The 14540-nt window shown below is 32.3% G+C and overlaps 2 protein-coding genes across 3 annotated transcripts; both read left to right on the top strand.

Annotated features, from left to right (window-relative positions):
• The first annotated feature begins 3011 nt into the window (after window positions 1-3011).
• On the top strand, window positions 3012-5063 carry LOC100243933 (LOB domain-containing protein 25). Of its 2 annotated transcripts, none has more exons than XM_010662566.3 (2): window positions 3012-3460; window positions 4262-5063. In XM_010662566.3, exon 2 carries the CDS (start codon window positions 4270-4272, stop codon window positions 4780-4782), a length of 513 nt encoding a protein of 170 aa, XP_010660868.1. In that variant the 5' UTR covers window positions 3012-3460; window positions 4262-4269; the 3' UTR covers window positions 4783-5063. The 2 variants fall into 2 exon arrangements, with proteins under 2 accessions (XP_010660868.1, XP_002273053.1); XM_002273017.4 differs by having other exon boundaries at window positions 3012-3413.
• Window positions 5064-9928: 4865 nt separating this feature from the next.
• On the top strand, window positions 9929-10431 carry LOC100261050 (oleosin 18.2 kDa-like). Its single transcript, XM_010662567.3, is given in 1 exon segment — window positions 9929-10431. A coding segment is annotated over 1 exon segment (411 nt). The 5' UTR covers window positions 9929-9931; the 3' UTR covers window positions 10343-10431.
• The last annotated feature ends 4109 nt before the right edge of the window (window positions 10432-14540 follow it).

Consider the following 14540-nt stretch of genomic DNA (forward strand, 5'->3'; position numbering starts at 1 on the left):
TTTTTTAATAATTAAAAAAATTAAAATATTAAGAAAAATACTTTTTTATTTGGATAACAAGGAAAAATGTAGAAAAAATATTTTAACAAATAAAAGAGCAAATACTTCAAACTTTTGAAAAATTTTAGAACACGTGTGTTATTTAATGTCCATTTGGATATAATTTTTTTATTATCTATTTTTAAAAACATAAAATAGTAACATCTTTTATATAAAATAAAAGAACTTTTCGCAGTTTTACATTAAAAAAGCATCAAAAACATTTTATTATTTCAAAATATTTAAATGATTTTTATGACTACAAACTAAATTACTTTCAAAATAAGAATTAATCAATTCATGAACACATCGTGAAGTTACAAAATTTGTATTTAAGAAGAGAAATAGATTATACCAACCTACAAAAACGAAATGGTCTTTCCATAACCAGTCATCCATGATATCAAATAAATCGTTTTCGTCTTTGACAAATTTGTCAACAACTATAGTCAATAGTGATTATACTTTTTATACTAGAAATTCTACTTCTTTTATAAAGTTATTATTATTTTCTATTTTTAAAAAACAAAAATGAGAAATATATGTAAATGAACACCTAATAATTTGATTTTCTTTCTCTAAATTTGTCTTTGGACTATTAATTCATGCTTAGCTTTTAAGGACATGCCCACAAGCTTATTCATCATTGTAGGTGTAAAGTTTGATGGAAAAAAAAAATGGAAAATGATATATATCAACATCTATTCAAAATCAATCACTTAAACCCACATATTTCAATTGAATATGATGTATAAAAAAATATCAATCAGTCAATCAATCGTCTCTCTAATCATTTGGCCCATCTTCACTCTTTCTTAATTAACTTATACACACATATTCCTTGTTATCTCCTCCCCCATCTTTCTCCAGCTTCCAAACCCATTACTGCAAACCCACCCATCGATTGTGTCTTTAAGAATCCAACAGGCATGCAGAATGAAGCTTCTTTTAATATAGCACTTTTTGAGAGTGGCTGAGTGGCCATTATAAATCAAGTGTTCAAGGCATTAATATATTTTATCATATGGGGTTTATTGATGGAGACTGAGAATCCTCCTTAGATGCTTGTAGGGCATGGTATGGTAACCCTCCATTTGTTTTGGCCATGACCCTTCAGCTACCATGGCATTAAACAAATAGTAAAGAAAAAAAGAAAAAGAAAAGTGGGCAATGGTCCAATGGAGGGGTGCTGCTTCCTTTTTCAATTTATTTGCAGGCTTCTCCATTGAAAATTCAAAATACTCAAAGTATAGGGAGAGATCTTATTTAAGTTCACACATGACTGTGTATGATAGACTACAAAAAGTAGATTCATGTACCTTGCATTAATCATATATGTATTGAAATGATCATTTCATTTCAAAATCACTCTTTTCAATCAATTTATAAATTAAAAAAATAATATAAGATAAAGTTGGATGGAGGTTATGCTAAAAAAAAGAGAGTGACCATATATTAAAATAATTGAAATCATTTTCAATTATTTAACAAATTTTAGTGATAGTCCCCAGCCAAGAATCCATAAATCATCATTAGGGTTTTCTGATCATCACAACCCTTTGCCTTCCAACAAGGTGCCAACTTAATAATTGGGACAATAGTCACCTTTTTAATTGGAGATTGATGCAAATTAATCAAAATAACCCTACCCATATAAAATATATCACAGCACATTTTTCTCAGATTAAACACTCCAATTTTATTTATTTTTATTTATTTATTTATTTGGACTTTGGTGGGTTTTGATAATTGGGGTTTCATATAAATTTACCACCTAAAGTCTGGCAATCTCATCAGCATTCATTTTCAAACTGCACTTTAGTTTTTCATCTGACAGTTTTTGATTATATGCAAGTTGTCGCCTTGTCGGCAAGGAACAAGAAAAGATAAAGAGCGGAGAAGTGAAAATGACAGGGACCCAACTTCATTTATTTTGGTATACCGTTTTTTTTTTCCCACTAAAAAAATTCAAGTACATTTGTCTGTAACTACACTGACAGTGACTTCACACACAAGATTATACTATAATCCACATTGATACATAGCTGAAATCAATAATAGAGAAGCTCACAGTGAAATCTCTCAGCTGGGCTGCTGGGGGAGTACTCCATCGCTGATGGTTGTCCCCAATAATAGATGCCTAACACAGCCCTACTACTGTTTCCACCCGTGTGACACCCAGTACACAGAATCCATGTGCCTGCACCACAGAAAAGGGAAACTACAGCTTCTTCAAACAGTTTTGATACTATACATAAACATTGGAAATCCGATTTTTTTTTTTAAAAAAATCATCGATACCTCGATAAGGCCCGAGAACCCCGACACCCATTGAGTTTAAGCATATCAATAAGCCAAAGAAAAAAACTTAAAAGATATATAGATGGTTGATATGATTGTATAGATGGAATTTGAAGAATCCGATGGTGATAATCGAGGACAAGATGAGAGAGTGAATAGCTATATGTATTAATGGTTTTTGCTTCTTAAATTCGAGAACAAGTGGGTAGGCCATAATGTGGGTGAGGAATGTATACGATGACTTATTAACATAAATGACAAGTACATTGCTCTAAGTAAAGTGGAACAGAAATGTATGTTTGTACAATAAAGTGGGCATGCATTGCTCATATATCACATGATATTAAGGCAGTACCTCACATTTTGTGGTTCTCTTATTTCATCTCTCCTCCGGGAAAAGAGGAGAAAAGGGAAGAAAAATGTTATGTTTGTGGATTGGATTCATCTCCCTGTTGCCCCAGTGAATTATGTACAACAAGATTCTTTGAGAAAAAATGGGCTAGAATTATTTTTAGCATGTAAACCAAGATAAATAGGACCCTCTTCAATTCCCTTAATTAATTCATTAAAGTACAACATAAAATCTCCAATCATGCCTCTTTCTTTGTTGTAACAGTGAAACCCTATTTTTATTATATATTGGTTTTGTTATATGATGCGGGAGTGTCTGGAGATATAACACTACTTTCCCTTTTGACAACAAGTCTCCAAGCCAGAAGTATGGTAGAGGAGAAAGAAAACTAGAGAAAAGGAATATTACCTGATAATACTATAAGGGCAGTGCCACACAGTCACAGTCATACTTTTTTTTTTTTGTAGCCCCATTTATACCTCTTGTCTTTTGCTTTCCATTCCTTCTCCATTAAATGCTCTTTGCCTCCCTGTTCTCTCATCTGCCTCACCCTTTTGTCACTGTATTTGCAGGTTTCTCCTGTCTCCTGCATCTAGGGTTTCCTCTTTGAACTCTCACATGATCTATCAAAATTCCATCTTCCAATGACTTCAACTTCTTCTTCCTTGGGAGAATCAAAGAACAAATCTTGAAAGAGATCACACAAGGGGAAAGAGAAAAGGTAACATTCTTTTCTTCTGATCAAAGAAATCTATGGATCATGAAAAGGCAAGTACAAGTAGCTTCAGCTTTGATCCTTCTATTTTTGTTTGTTTTACTCATTTATGTACGCTTGTAGTGTGAGCCATAGAAATACCGCCGTAAGACCTTAGGCTAAAGGGTTTTGCTATATAGAAATTGATAGGAGAATAGCAGATGTCCCTCTATGTGAAAAATAAAGGTTGATATTGCACCAGGCTACTGATTTCAAAAGAAAGAGATCTGTTGGTACGTATATTAGGTGTCTGAGGTTTTGCAACTGATTGCTGTGATATCTAGGAGTTTGAGGGAATGGAAAAGGACTAAGATACTGTGATAAAAATATATGTAGCCTGAATTTCAGAAAAAATGAGTCCAAATTCATCAGAATCCTGGAACAGGAGATGAGTTTTGGTGCTGTTTTCTTTCTTTTTTCTGGGATCATACCCCAGATGAAAGATTTAGACAGTAGCGCTAAATTCAGGGAAAAAAATAACAATTAGAGTGGTGGTAAAGCTACTATATCAAAGAGGACAATCTATTGATGTAGATGGTGTTTGGTGTTTCTCCAGCAACCACATATATGAGAACATAAAGCATGGATAAAGCTAATGTACGGATAAAATCAATCCTAGCCCTCCCAATAAGACACAAAGTCTTTGTTCCAGTGTAAACATTAATTCTTAGTTTATTCAAGATATGATGAAGTAATTGCATTGTTTCTTTGAAGAGGAAATGATAGATTTTATTAATCTATTTTCAAGAAATTATTCTGAAAAAAAAAAGAAAAAGAAAAAAATTGGTTGATGGGTTCTTCCTTGCTTAATTCAGTACTGAAGATGGCTTCTTCCAGCTACTCCAACTCACCTTGCGCTGCCTGCAAGCTCTTAAGGAGAAAATGCATGCCGGGTTGTATTTTTGCACCATATTTCCCACCTGAAGAGCCTCAGAAATTCATCAATGTTCACAAGATATTCGGTGCAAGCAATGTCAGTAAACTTCTCAATGAAATTCTCCCCCATCAGAGGGAAGATGCAGTGAACTCTCTTGCCTATGAAGCTGAGGCAAGGATGAAAGACCCAGTCTACGGCTGTGTTGGAGCAATCTCAGTCCTCCAAAGACAAGTTCTTCGTCTCCAAAAGGAACTAGATGCCACCAATGCTGACCTGATCCGCTTCACCTGCAATGACATGTCTTCTTCACTGTCAGGGCCAGGTTCTTCCCAGTTTGGAAGACGAATGAGTCATGGAGGTGGAGGTGGAGGTGCTTCTTTTAATCAGAATTCTGGTTTGCCTCCTCCTTATCCTTCTCCATGGGATAACAACCCTTCAGGAGACAGCCATGAGAGTTGATCAGTGAGGGAATATATAAGATTTTATGTGAATTATTATTAGGAGAAGACCCATCTAGGGTTTATGCTCTCATGGTATAATATATTATGCTAGCTATTTTGTGTATGCTTCTGTATATGCCATATGGGACTAGTGCTCTTCATCCATCATAGTGGATGGCTATTGAATGTTTCTGAAGTTTTTGCAGTCAGATTCTAAATGTAATATGTGGGGGTTTCTGAGTAAATCTCCAGAGCACATATATATATGAAGGTGATACCAGTAGTGGTTGGTTTGATTGATCTTGTGTTGGGTTCTTACCTACTGCCTTTTCTTGCTTCTGACATTATCAATTGTTTAAACATGTAAATAAGGAATTTCTAACTCTTAATCCATTGAGAAAGAATTTCTTTAGTTCATGGTTCATACCAACCATATCAATACACTCTTGGGAGTCAATCAGAGCTGAGCATCAATCCATCATATACTCCATCGAACCATACATATAAAATATTATTGATCATACTTTAGTTTATTCAAAGATGCTAGAATTAATTAAGGTTTAATTCTTAGACTACCAACCTAACTTTCATCAAATTATTATATATGCAACCACCCAACTGAGAGACCAACTTTCTTTAATTGGCTGTTCATAAAGCCATTAACCGCTACTTTTTAATCCTAATTAGGGTCTTGTTAGTTAAAACTGCCACATGGAAAAGACCCCATTGGTTTACAACTTGACCTTTACATGAATTAACATTAATTTTAATTATTTGGTAGCTAATGTTATTGACTAGTATAATCCGTGTTCCACTGCCCCCTTCCCATGTTCATATATCCATGTAGTCCATTAGAAATTAGCAAAGGAAAGTACAAATGGCACTGCTTCTTACTTAATTAATTTCATAATCCTCCAAAAAAATGAAGTGATGGGTAGTTAAGTCAGTAGTTAAGTTGATATGAAGGCCTAGTTTGTAGGAAAACTGGCTAGTCACAAGCTCAAGTGTGAACACATGAAATCTGGTGGGAGATCTGTAGGCTTTTTAACATCAGTTTTCAAGCTTTCATTAATGATTCTTTCATCTTTGCTTCTGTTCTTTTTCTCCTTGTTTTTCCAAGGAAAGTGGCACTGTAAATTTGTTGACTTTTTCTTGCTTGAATACTGCCTTTTTTTTTTTTTTTTGGTTATATTTTTTAACCATGTTCTGTTGCTTTGTGAGGCTTCAGGGTTAGTCCACCCCCCCTCCCCCTCCCCTCCTCTCTCTCTCTCTCTGCATCATATCATTGTCATTGTCTGAAACAGTGGGCTGCAACAGAAGCCTACACTCTTATAGGGATATAGGATCCATGGAGGCAGTGTTTTCCCATGTGAGGGTACGTGCACCTACAGAATTATTAATTCCAAAGCATATCATAAATGGATTTTTCACCTTTATCTCTTCACCCAAGCCCCCACTCTTCACTATTTATCAGTACCCTTCTCACACATCTTCGGTAAGCACGGCCCCAATCTCTTCATGATAACAACTGATTCAATTCCCACCAGTACTGTTTCATGTCTTTCTATTGAATTTACATGGATTCAGAGAAAACCCATGTACTAAAACTTTCTTACCAGACAATCTTTCATCATCAGACATGATCTTCTTTTGGGTTGCAGAAAAGTGAATTAGAGAAGACAACCGTATCAGAAAGTGAAGAAAGAAGAGTCACACGCATGTGCGCCTACGCACATGCACCACCTTTTCTGCTAGGCATGTTCTTTCCAAGACAGGTCAAGAGACCGAAAATTGCTAGTAATTAACTGATAGATTTTGGATTTAAAATGCTTAAAAAGGATTAAGAATGACAAGAGAAGGATAATGTAAGATGAAGAAAATGGGAAGATATAAGAAAATCATCTGGAAAAAAAAATAGATAATTGGGGGACAAGGAAAGGGGAGAGGCGGAAAATTATTGAAAGGAATGACATAAAATATGCTACATGTCTCGGAATATTGTCATGCAGGAAGATGCACGCGCAGTGGCACACATGGAAAGTATTCAAGACGTGTGAACTGTGAAGTGCAGAAAGATGAAGGGGTCCTAGCTAGTTGTTTCCTGCTGGGTCTTCGCTCAGTCTTCGTCTGCCCATTTGAGAATGGGTCACATCCATCCTTCTCCACTTCCTGGGCCATCCCCAACCGCCCAAAAGATCGCCCTCAACACCTCCACTGCAGTGCTACAATCTTGATTGACTGATTGGACGTCTTCAAAATTGAGCCTTTCCTCAGCTGAAAGAGAATGATTTATTTCTATATATGCATAAAAGCCTTTTTTAAAGAGAAGGTGGTCTCCTCTCATCTCTCCTCATCATTCATTTTTATACAATTGGTATATATCCCATGTAGCCATACGTATGTAAATGATGAGTTTAAAACTTTTATTGAGAGCTCAGCTGTCTAACTCGGAACGGGGTAGTTGAAGATTTTGATTCATATTTATCATTAGGTTAAAAAAATTTAGGGTTGATTTTATTTATCAACTAAATACATCTAATTCTTATAAGTCTAAATTTTATCATACACTTTATTTATTTTGAGTTAAAGAAGAGGGGAGTGAAAATAAAAAATGAAAATAAATATATATATATATATATATATATATATATATATATATATAACAAAATTTTAAATTGATAAAGGTTAGATATATTTAATCGAAATTTAAGAAAAGGTATAATAATTTCTTCTCCATGCCCCTAGGCCTCCAACCACCGCTAAAACTCTAATCATTGATGTATATAAATTAGAAAAAGTACAAAAGAAAAGGAGCCCTCATGGTATCATAATTGGCTCATTTTTGGGACATTGGCTCAAGACATATATAACACACCAAACATTATTATCACATTAGTAACATGGTTCAAAATCTCGGTCGAGACCGGTACGACTCGGCCGAGTCGTATCCGCCTCGACCATGGCCGGTACCGGACCGATACCCGAGTTGGAGTAGAAATTGTGGAGAAGATCAGAATCATCAGATGAGAGGATCAAAACCCACGAAAATGAAAAATACAGAGTTAGAACCCTGCATCTTGGAGTCGCCGGCGAGGTTGAAGAAGCACGCCTGCTTGTTCGGATTGCCCAAGTTCCCGCCGGAGATGGAACTGAGCGACATGAGGAGCAGAGTCGCCGGACTTCGGCACCGCTGTTATCATCGACGGTCCTGATGGGTTTGCAGTCGGGACAAACTGTGTTATGGAACTTCTGCAAGGATTTGCCTCCAGTGATCATGTAGGCTGACATCCCACTTCTACAATCACCTGTTGAGGCACCACAATCCAGAGGGGCAGAGGCCAAGCTTTTCACCGAAGGCATGCTGTCCTAACTCACTCTCAAATCGCTTTCCAAAACCATTTCACGCCGGAGGGTTATGGGTATTTGGAGGATTTAGGTTTTAAATAATTTGTATTTATTTTTTAATTAGATTATGAGTATTTGATGGGATATGGATTTTAAATAATTTGATAAAAATTATAATGATAAAAAATAAATAATAAATATTAGACTTATATCAAATAAATATTTATATAAAAATTAAAATTAATGAATACATTTTATAAGAAAAATTATATTTATTTTTTTAAAGATGAATTATGGTTTTATTTTTTTAATAATTGAAAACATTTTTAAAAAAATTAAAAATATTTAATTTAAATAATTTTTTATTAAAAAAATTTACTTTTTATTATTTTCATCTTCAATAAGAAATATTTATCATCAAGTAATTAAATTAAAATATTTTTAAAGATTTTTAATATTATTATAAATCATCCCAAAAATATGCTTTTATTATAATTTGAATAATTTTAATATAATATAAGTTTATTTTATTAATTTTTTTACTCTACTTATTTGTATTTTATTTTTTTAATAATTTTCATAATTTTTTAAAATTATTTTGAGCTCTTAAATTAAATTTTTGCGTATCACCCGATACCGATCCGAGATACCGATACCGATGTGCCTCAGGACCTCCCGAGTCAATGACCGATACCGCGACTTTGAACCCTGATTAGTAATGAAAATTTCATTTTCTTTGTTACTTATTGACCAAATCTTTTATCAATTTTGGCTCACTCATGTGAACCCATATAAAAAATGCTTCGGTTAGAGACTTCTCCATAATGAGAGGACAATGATATTCTCTTTTGTAATCATCTTTGGGTTTACATCATGAGATGTGTTGGGTTTTTTTGTTTTTTTGTTTTTTTTAATTATTTTTATTTTTCTTTAGTCTATTATTTGGTCCATTATAAATCAAAATCCTCGTTCAAAAATGTATTTATGGAATTGGATAAATTCATAATTACCGATGATTAGCGGGTTCATTCATAACTCATAATAAGCTAACTATATCATTACCTTGTTGAACTATTGACGTTTGTTTACCTCTTGACACTTTTGACTTTTACAATACGATATATTACTTTGACTTTAAGTATTATAATTTTGCATTACATTGTTTTACTCTAAATCTTAAACTCTAAACCCTAATTGACAAAATTTGTTATATTTATAAGAATTATTATGTTCATTGTAAAGTATTCACCAAATCTATAAAAAAGATTGTCATTACTTAAACAATTTCGAATAGTCTCAATTAGTTAGCTTTTAAAGACATTTATTCCATCATCTTTTTAGCTATGGATAATACCAGTAGTTATATTATTGAAATTATTAGAGTACTAACTAATCCTTTTCACTATGATTTTAGAGCTGATGATAATTATATTTTTGATTTAAAAAAATGAATGAATTATGAACCAACTTTCTTTTAGGAAATGTAAGGGTGGTGTTAATAATATCATGTGGGGAAAGTGAAAATTGAACGTGGTCTGTCTGACATCTACTTTTAGGGGGCCACGTCTAATGTCAGCCCAAAACCACTTCCTAGCGTCCGTTTTGTGGCCCAAAACCAACTTCTAAGGGCTGCTGTTTGTTTTCATGGAAACTGCGCAAGAAAACAAGAGTAGTCTGGCATGTAATTGATGTTCTTTCCCACACGTTGAAACTTGTTCCTCATGCAAACCCCTCATCGACACCTGTCATCACCCCCCTCTCCCCCTCCTCTTTATGTCCCTCTCACTCGCTCCAAACCTGTTCCTTTCTCTCTACGCATCCCCATGGTTCGAGGTGGTGACCAGAGACGCCCATCAGCCTCCAAAGTCCTAGCAGTCATCACTCTCCTCCCCGTCGGCGGAACCCTGCTCCTTCTCTCCGGCCTGAGCTTCATTGGATCAATGATCGGCCTCGCCGTCGCCACCCCGCTCTTCCTCATCTTCAGCCCCGTTCTGGTCCCCGAGGCCATCGGGATAGGCCTCTCCGTCACCGGAGTTCTCAGGTCGTGAGCCTTCTGAATGACGGCGCTTTCGTCGCTGTCATGGTTGTTGAATTATCTCCGGCAAGCCGCTGATTCGTTGCCGAAGCGTTTGCGAGTTGTGACTGATAAAATGGGCCAGAAAATGAAGGAAATGGGACATGAGATGCAGAAGCAGGCCCATGACGGCGGGCCCATAGTAAGGCGGTTTTTATAGGTGGGGGAGGCCGTTATGTGGTTTAATTTCGATACTATTTTCAAATGCCCTTAAAAAAAATTATCAAGTTAAAAATAGTTTTAAAACTATTTTATTTTAATAAATATTTTTTTTTTTAAAAATGCATTTTAATAAAAATCCGGTACTTAGCCATCAACGGGAACATGGAGCAAGCCACATGTCCCATGTTTAGAGCGTGTTTGCAAATAGTTTTTAAAATGCAAATTTTAACAATAATTTTTAAAAATAGTTTTTATGATATTTCACATCAAATATCGAAAAAAACTCTATTTACTTAACCATGTGGATCCATTTCAAAGTCATGAATTTAGAGTAAACAATATCTATATTACAAACAATATTTGTATATGGAATGAAGTAAATTATTACAAATGGTATCAAAGTAGATTTTGATCTGATGTAAAAGTTTGTTTGATTCCATAACCGATATATGTGAGAACCCTTTGAACTCAAAGCAAATAATATTTACGTGGGAGTTTTTTATTAGGATTCTAATTTAGACTTCTTTTTAATAAAAATATTTTAAACCTATTTTATTTTAATTTGAAATAAAATTGTTATTGACAAAACTATAAAAAATGTTGATTGAAATTTTTTGAATGTCTTGTAATGTTTAAACTTAAAGATTTTTATGAAAATGATTATTAAATTGTATCTTCAATTTGAAATTATATTTGAAAATTTTGATCTATGAAATTGTATTTATATTTTTTATTGGGCTTTGAGTTCATTAATACAAAAGAATTATGCTAATAATCACAAGAAATATTTAAAATTTGAGATTGGTAATCATGTTTTCTTAAAAATTTCGCCTATAAAGTTTATAACGAGATTGAATGGGTAAAAGAAACTTAGTCCTTGGTTAAAAGGAAGCTTACTCCTTAGTTTGTAGGACCATTTGAAATCTTACAAAGAGTAGGCATTTTGGCTTATAAAGTAGTCTTATCCCTAAGTTTGTCTAAGATCTATAATGTAATCCATATCGACTTTGAGGAATTATGTTTTAATCCCTCTCATGTTGAGAAGTTAAAACTTATTCGAATTTAGTTGATTAGACTTATTAAGAAGTACTCATTCAAATTGTAAATCTATAATGGACAAAATATTACTTTTGGCTATTATCAAGTTGGTAAGGGTCAATAGAGCAATTATAATATTCAAGAGATTACTTGGAAATTAGAGGAGGAAATGAGAGAAAAACATCCATATCCATTTTAAGACTCAAGTGAGGAGTAGGTTCTACAAGATTTAAATTTTTCAAGATTTTGAGTGTTTTTTTAGGTAATAGAATTATGATAGATTTTCTAAAAAACAATTTTTTTTCTATATGTTATTTTGAATTAAAATGTTTTTTTTTTCTCTATATGAATAAAATATATTTTGCATGAAAAATATATGAGATTATTTTAATTGTTTATAATAGAAAAATATGGAGATATTATATTTTTTGTAAGTTCAAATAAAATAATACATAATTGTTTAACTTTTATTTGTTTGATCATAGTCAACCAAAATATTATTATTGACTTTTACATTCCTTTGTGAGGAATATAATTGTATTGAACTTAACCTGTAAGGGTTTGGTTAGAGGTTACTTGATTATATTTATCTTAAAAATGAATAAATTTGAGGCTAATTACCTATTTTTAAAGTTTCACTTAATCAGACATTATTTATTATTTGATAATCATTAAAAAAATATTTTAAAACCATTTGATTATGATTTAATATAAAATTGTTATCAACATAAATATGAAAAATTTGGTTGAAAATTCTTTTAATGTCTTAGGGTTTTTAAACTTCAAGGAATTTTTATGAAAATCATTGTTGAATTATATATATTTTAAATTATATTTGAAAATTTTGATCATGAAACTATACCAATATTCTTGATTGACCTTTGAATTAATTTCTTTTTATCGACTATTTTTCAAGTACTCTTGTTTCGTACAAAGACCAATGATTAAGATGGAGATTTTTGCGTTTGAACTTTTATTTTGGTACACTATCTAAATGTTAAAAATTAGTTACTATTTGAATCATTTGAGTTTGAAGTTGTTTGATTAATAGGAAAGTGGTTAATATGTTAATTTTTTTTTCTTTTTAAGCTGAGTTTTAAGAAATATAATATCTTTTACTTACTCTGAACAATAATTTGGTACTTAATAATTTTTCAGTTACAAGATGATTATTTGAATCATTTGCACTTTAAACATTCGAGCTTAAAAAGTGAAATAACTATCATATCCTTAAAATAGGTCTTGCATCGTGATGGAGATTTCCATATTTTTTCCTATTATAAACAATTAATGGAATTGAGTCGCAGAAACAACACAATAGTAACCAATATAAGAGGATACAAGAAATCTTCCCGACTTGTATTACTCAAATAATTAGAAGGTTACAAAAAATTTTGTGTTCCAACACTTCAAAATTTTGTGTAAGTCAGAGAATCAAATCCCACATACAACCTCAATATCTCTATCCCCTTTCTCTATTGCAAGAGCCTTTTTATAGCAGGCTTCAGCATCTTTAAATTTTGAATTCAAACAAGCTGTTTGTTTGGGGTGATGGTTATACAACTCTCAAAACCACCCAATCGAGCACACCTCTTTAGCCTAAGGTGCCTATTCATGTTTCACATAGCCCATATCAACAAAGCCTTCACTTGATGCTCCTTTGTTGAACTAGTGTTTGTTGCTAATGGTGTCTTTTCCAAATGGGTGCCATATAACCACCCTTTCAACTTAGCTCAGTACCCTTTCTTTCATCAAGTTATCTTAAGAGTCATGTCCAACCCATCATTGTTACAAGGCAACCCATGTCCTAGCCTATCAATCCATTAATGTGCATCACCCTAGCTACACGCTGATGCCTACCCTTTGTGCCATGTCTAGGTACCCATGGCACGGACTTTTCTCAATAGTACAGTAGTTTAAAAAAGTTATGCTTAAATTATTGTAGTAGAAGAAGTTATTACAAATATATGGTAGTTTTTGCCACATAGGAGAGAGGAGAGAGGAGAGAGGAGAGAGGAGAGAGGAGAGAGGGGATAGGAGATAGGGTGATAGGATATTATAAAAGGGAACTCGTCTCTTGAAGAGACGAGTTCCATGAAAAAAAAAATATATATTTTTTTAAAAAAATTCCCATTTACTCAAGGGAACTCGTCTCTTCAAGAGACGAGTTCCATGAAAAAAGACAAGGGAAAGACGAGTTCCCAGGGAAATTTTTTTTTTTTTTAAATATATTTTTTATTTAAAAAAAAATCCCAAATTAAATAAAAAAAAAAATTTCCTAAAGGGAACTCGTCTCTTTGGGAAATTTTTTTTTTTTTAAATATATTTTTTATTTAAAAAAAATCCCAAATTAAAAAAAAAAAAAATTCTTAAAGGGAACTCGTCTCTTGAAGAGACGAGTTCCCATGTAAAAAAAAATATATTTTTTTTAAAAATATATATATTAAAAAAAAAAAATTCCTAAAGGGAACTCGTCTCTTCAAGAGACGAGTTCCCTGGGAAAAAAATTATTATTTTTTTTTAAATATATTTTTTGTTTAAAAAAAAATTTCCTAAAGGGAACTCGTCTCTTCAGGAAAAACAATATTTTTTTTTTAAAAAAAAATCCCAAATTAAAAAAAAAAAAAAAAAAAAAACAAATTTTTTTTAAAATATAATTTTTTTTACATGGGAACTCGTCTCTTGAAGAGACGAGTTCCCTTTAGGAATTGTTTTTTTTTTTTTTTTTTTTTTTTTTTTTTTTTTTTTTTTTAAATTATTATTATTATTATATATATATATATTTAAAAAAAAAAAATTTACATGGGAACTCGTCTCTTGAAGAGACGAGTTCCCTTTGGAATTGGTTTTTTTTTTTTTTTTTTTTTTTTTTTTTTTTTTTTATTTGGGATTTTTTAAAAAAAAAAAAATTTCCTATGGCAAAAAAAAATTAATTTAAAAAATTGGACTTTAAGACGAGTTCCCATAGGAAATTTTTTTTTTTAAATATATTTTTTATTTAAAAAAATCCCAAATTAAAAAAAAAAAAAAAAAAAAAAAAAAAAAAAAAAAAAAAAAACCAATTCCAAAGGGAACTCGTCTCTTGAAGAGACGAGTTCCCATGTAAATTTTTTTTTTTAAAATATATATATAATAATAATAATAATAATAATAAAAAA

Source organism: Vitis vinifera, chromosome 14, assembly GCF_030704535.1.
Source record: "Vitis vinifera cultivar Pinot Noir 40024 chromosome 14, ASM3070453v1".
Taxonomy (NCBI): Eukaryota; Viridiplantae; Streptophyta; class Magnoliopsida; order Vitales; family Vitaceae; genus Vitis; species Vitis vinifera.

Coding starts and splice junctions, on each gene's coding strand:
- LOC100243933 (XM_010662566.3), top strand. CDS start 4,270: ATGGCTTCTTCCAGCTACTCCAACTCACCTTGCGCTGCCTGCAAGCTC.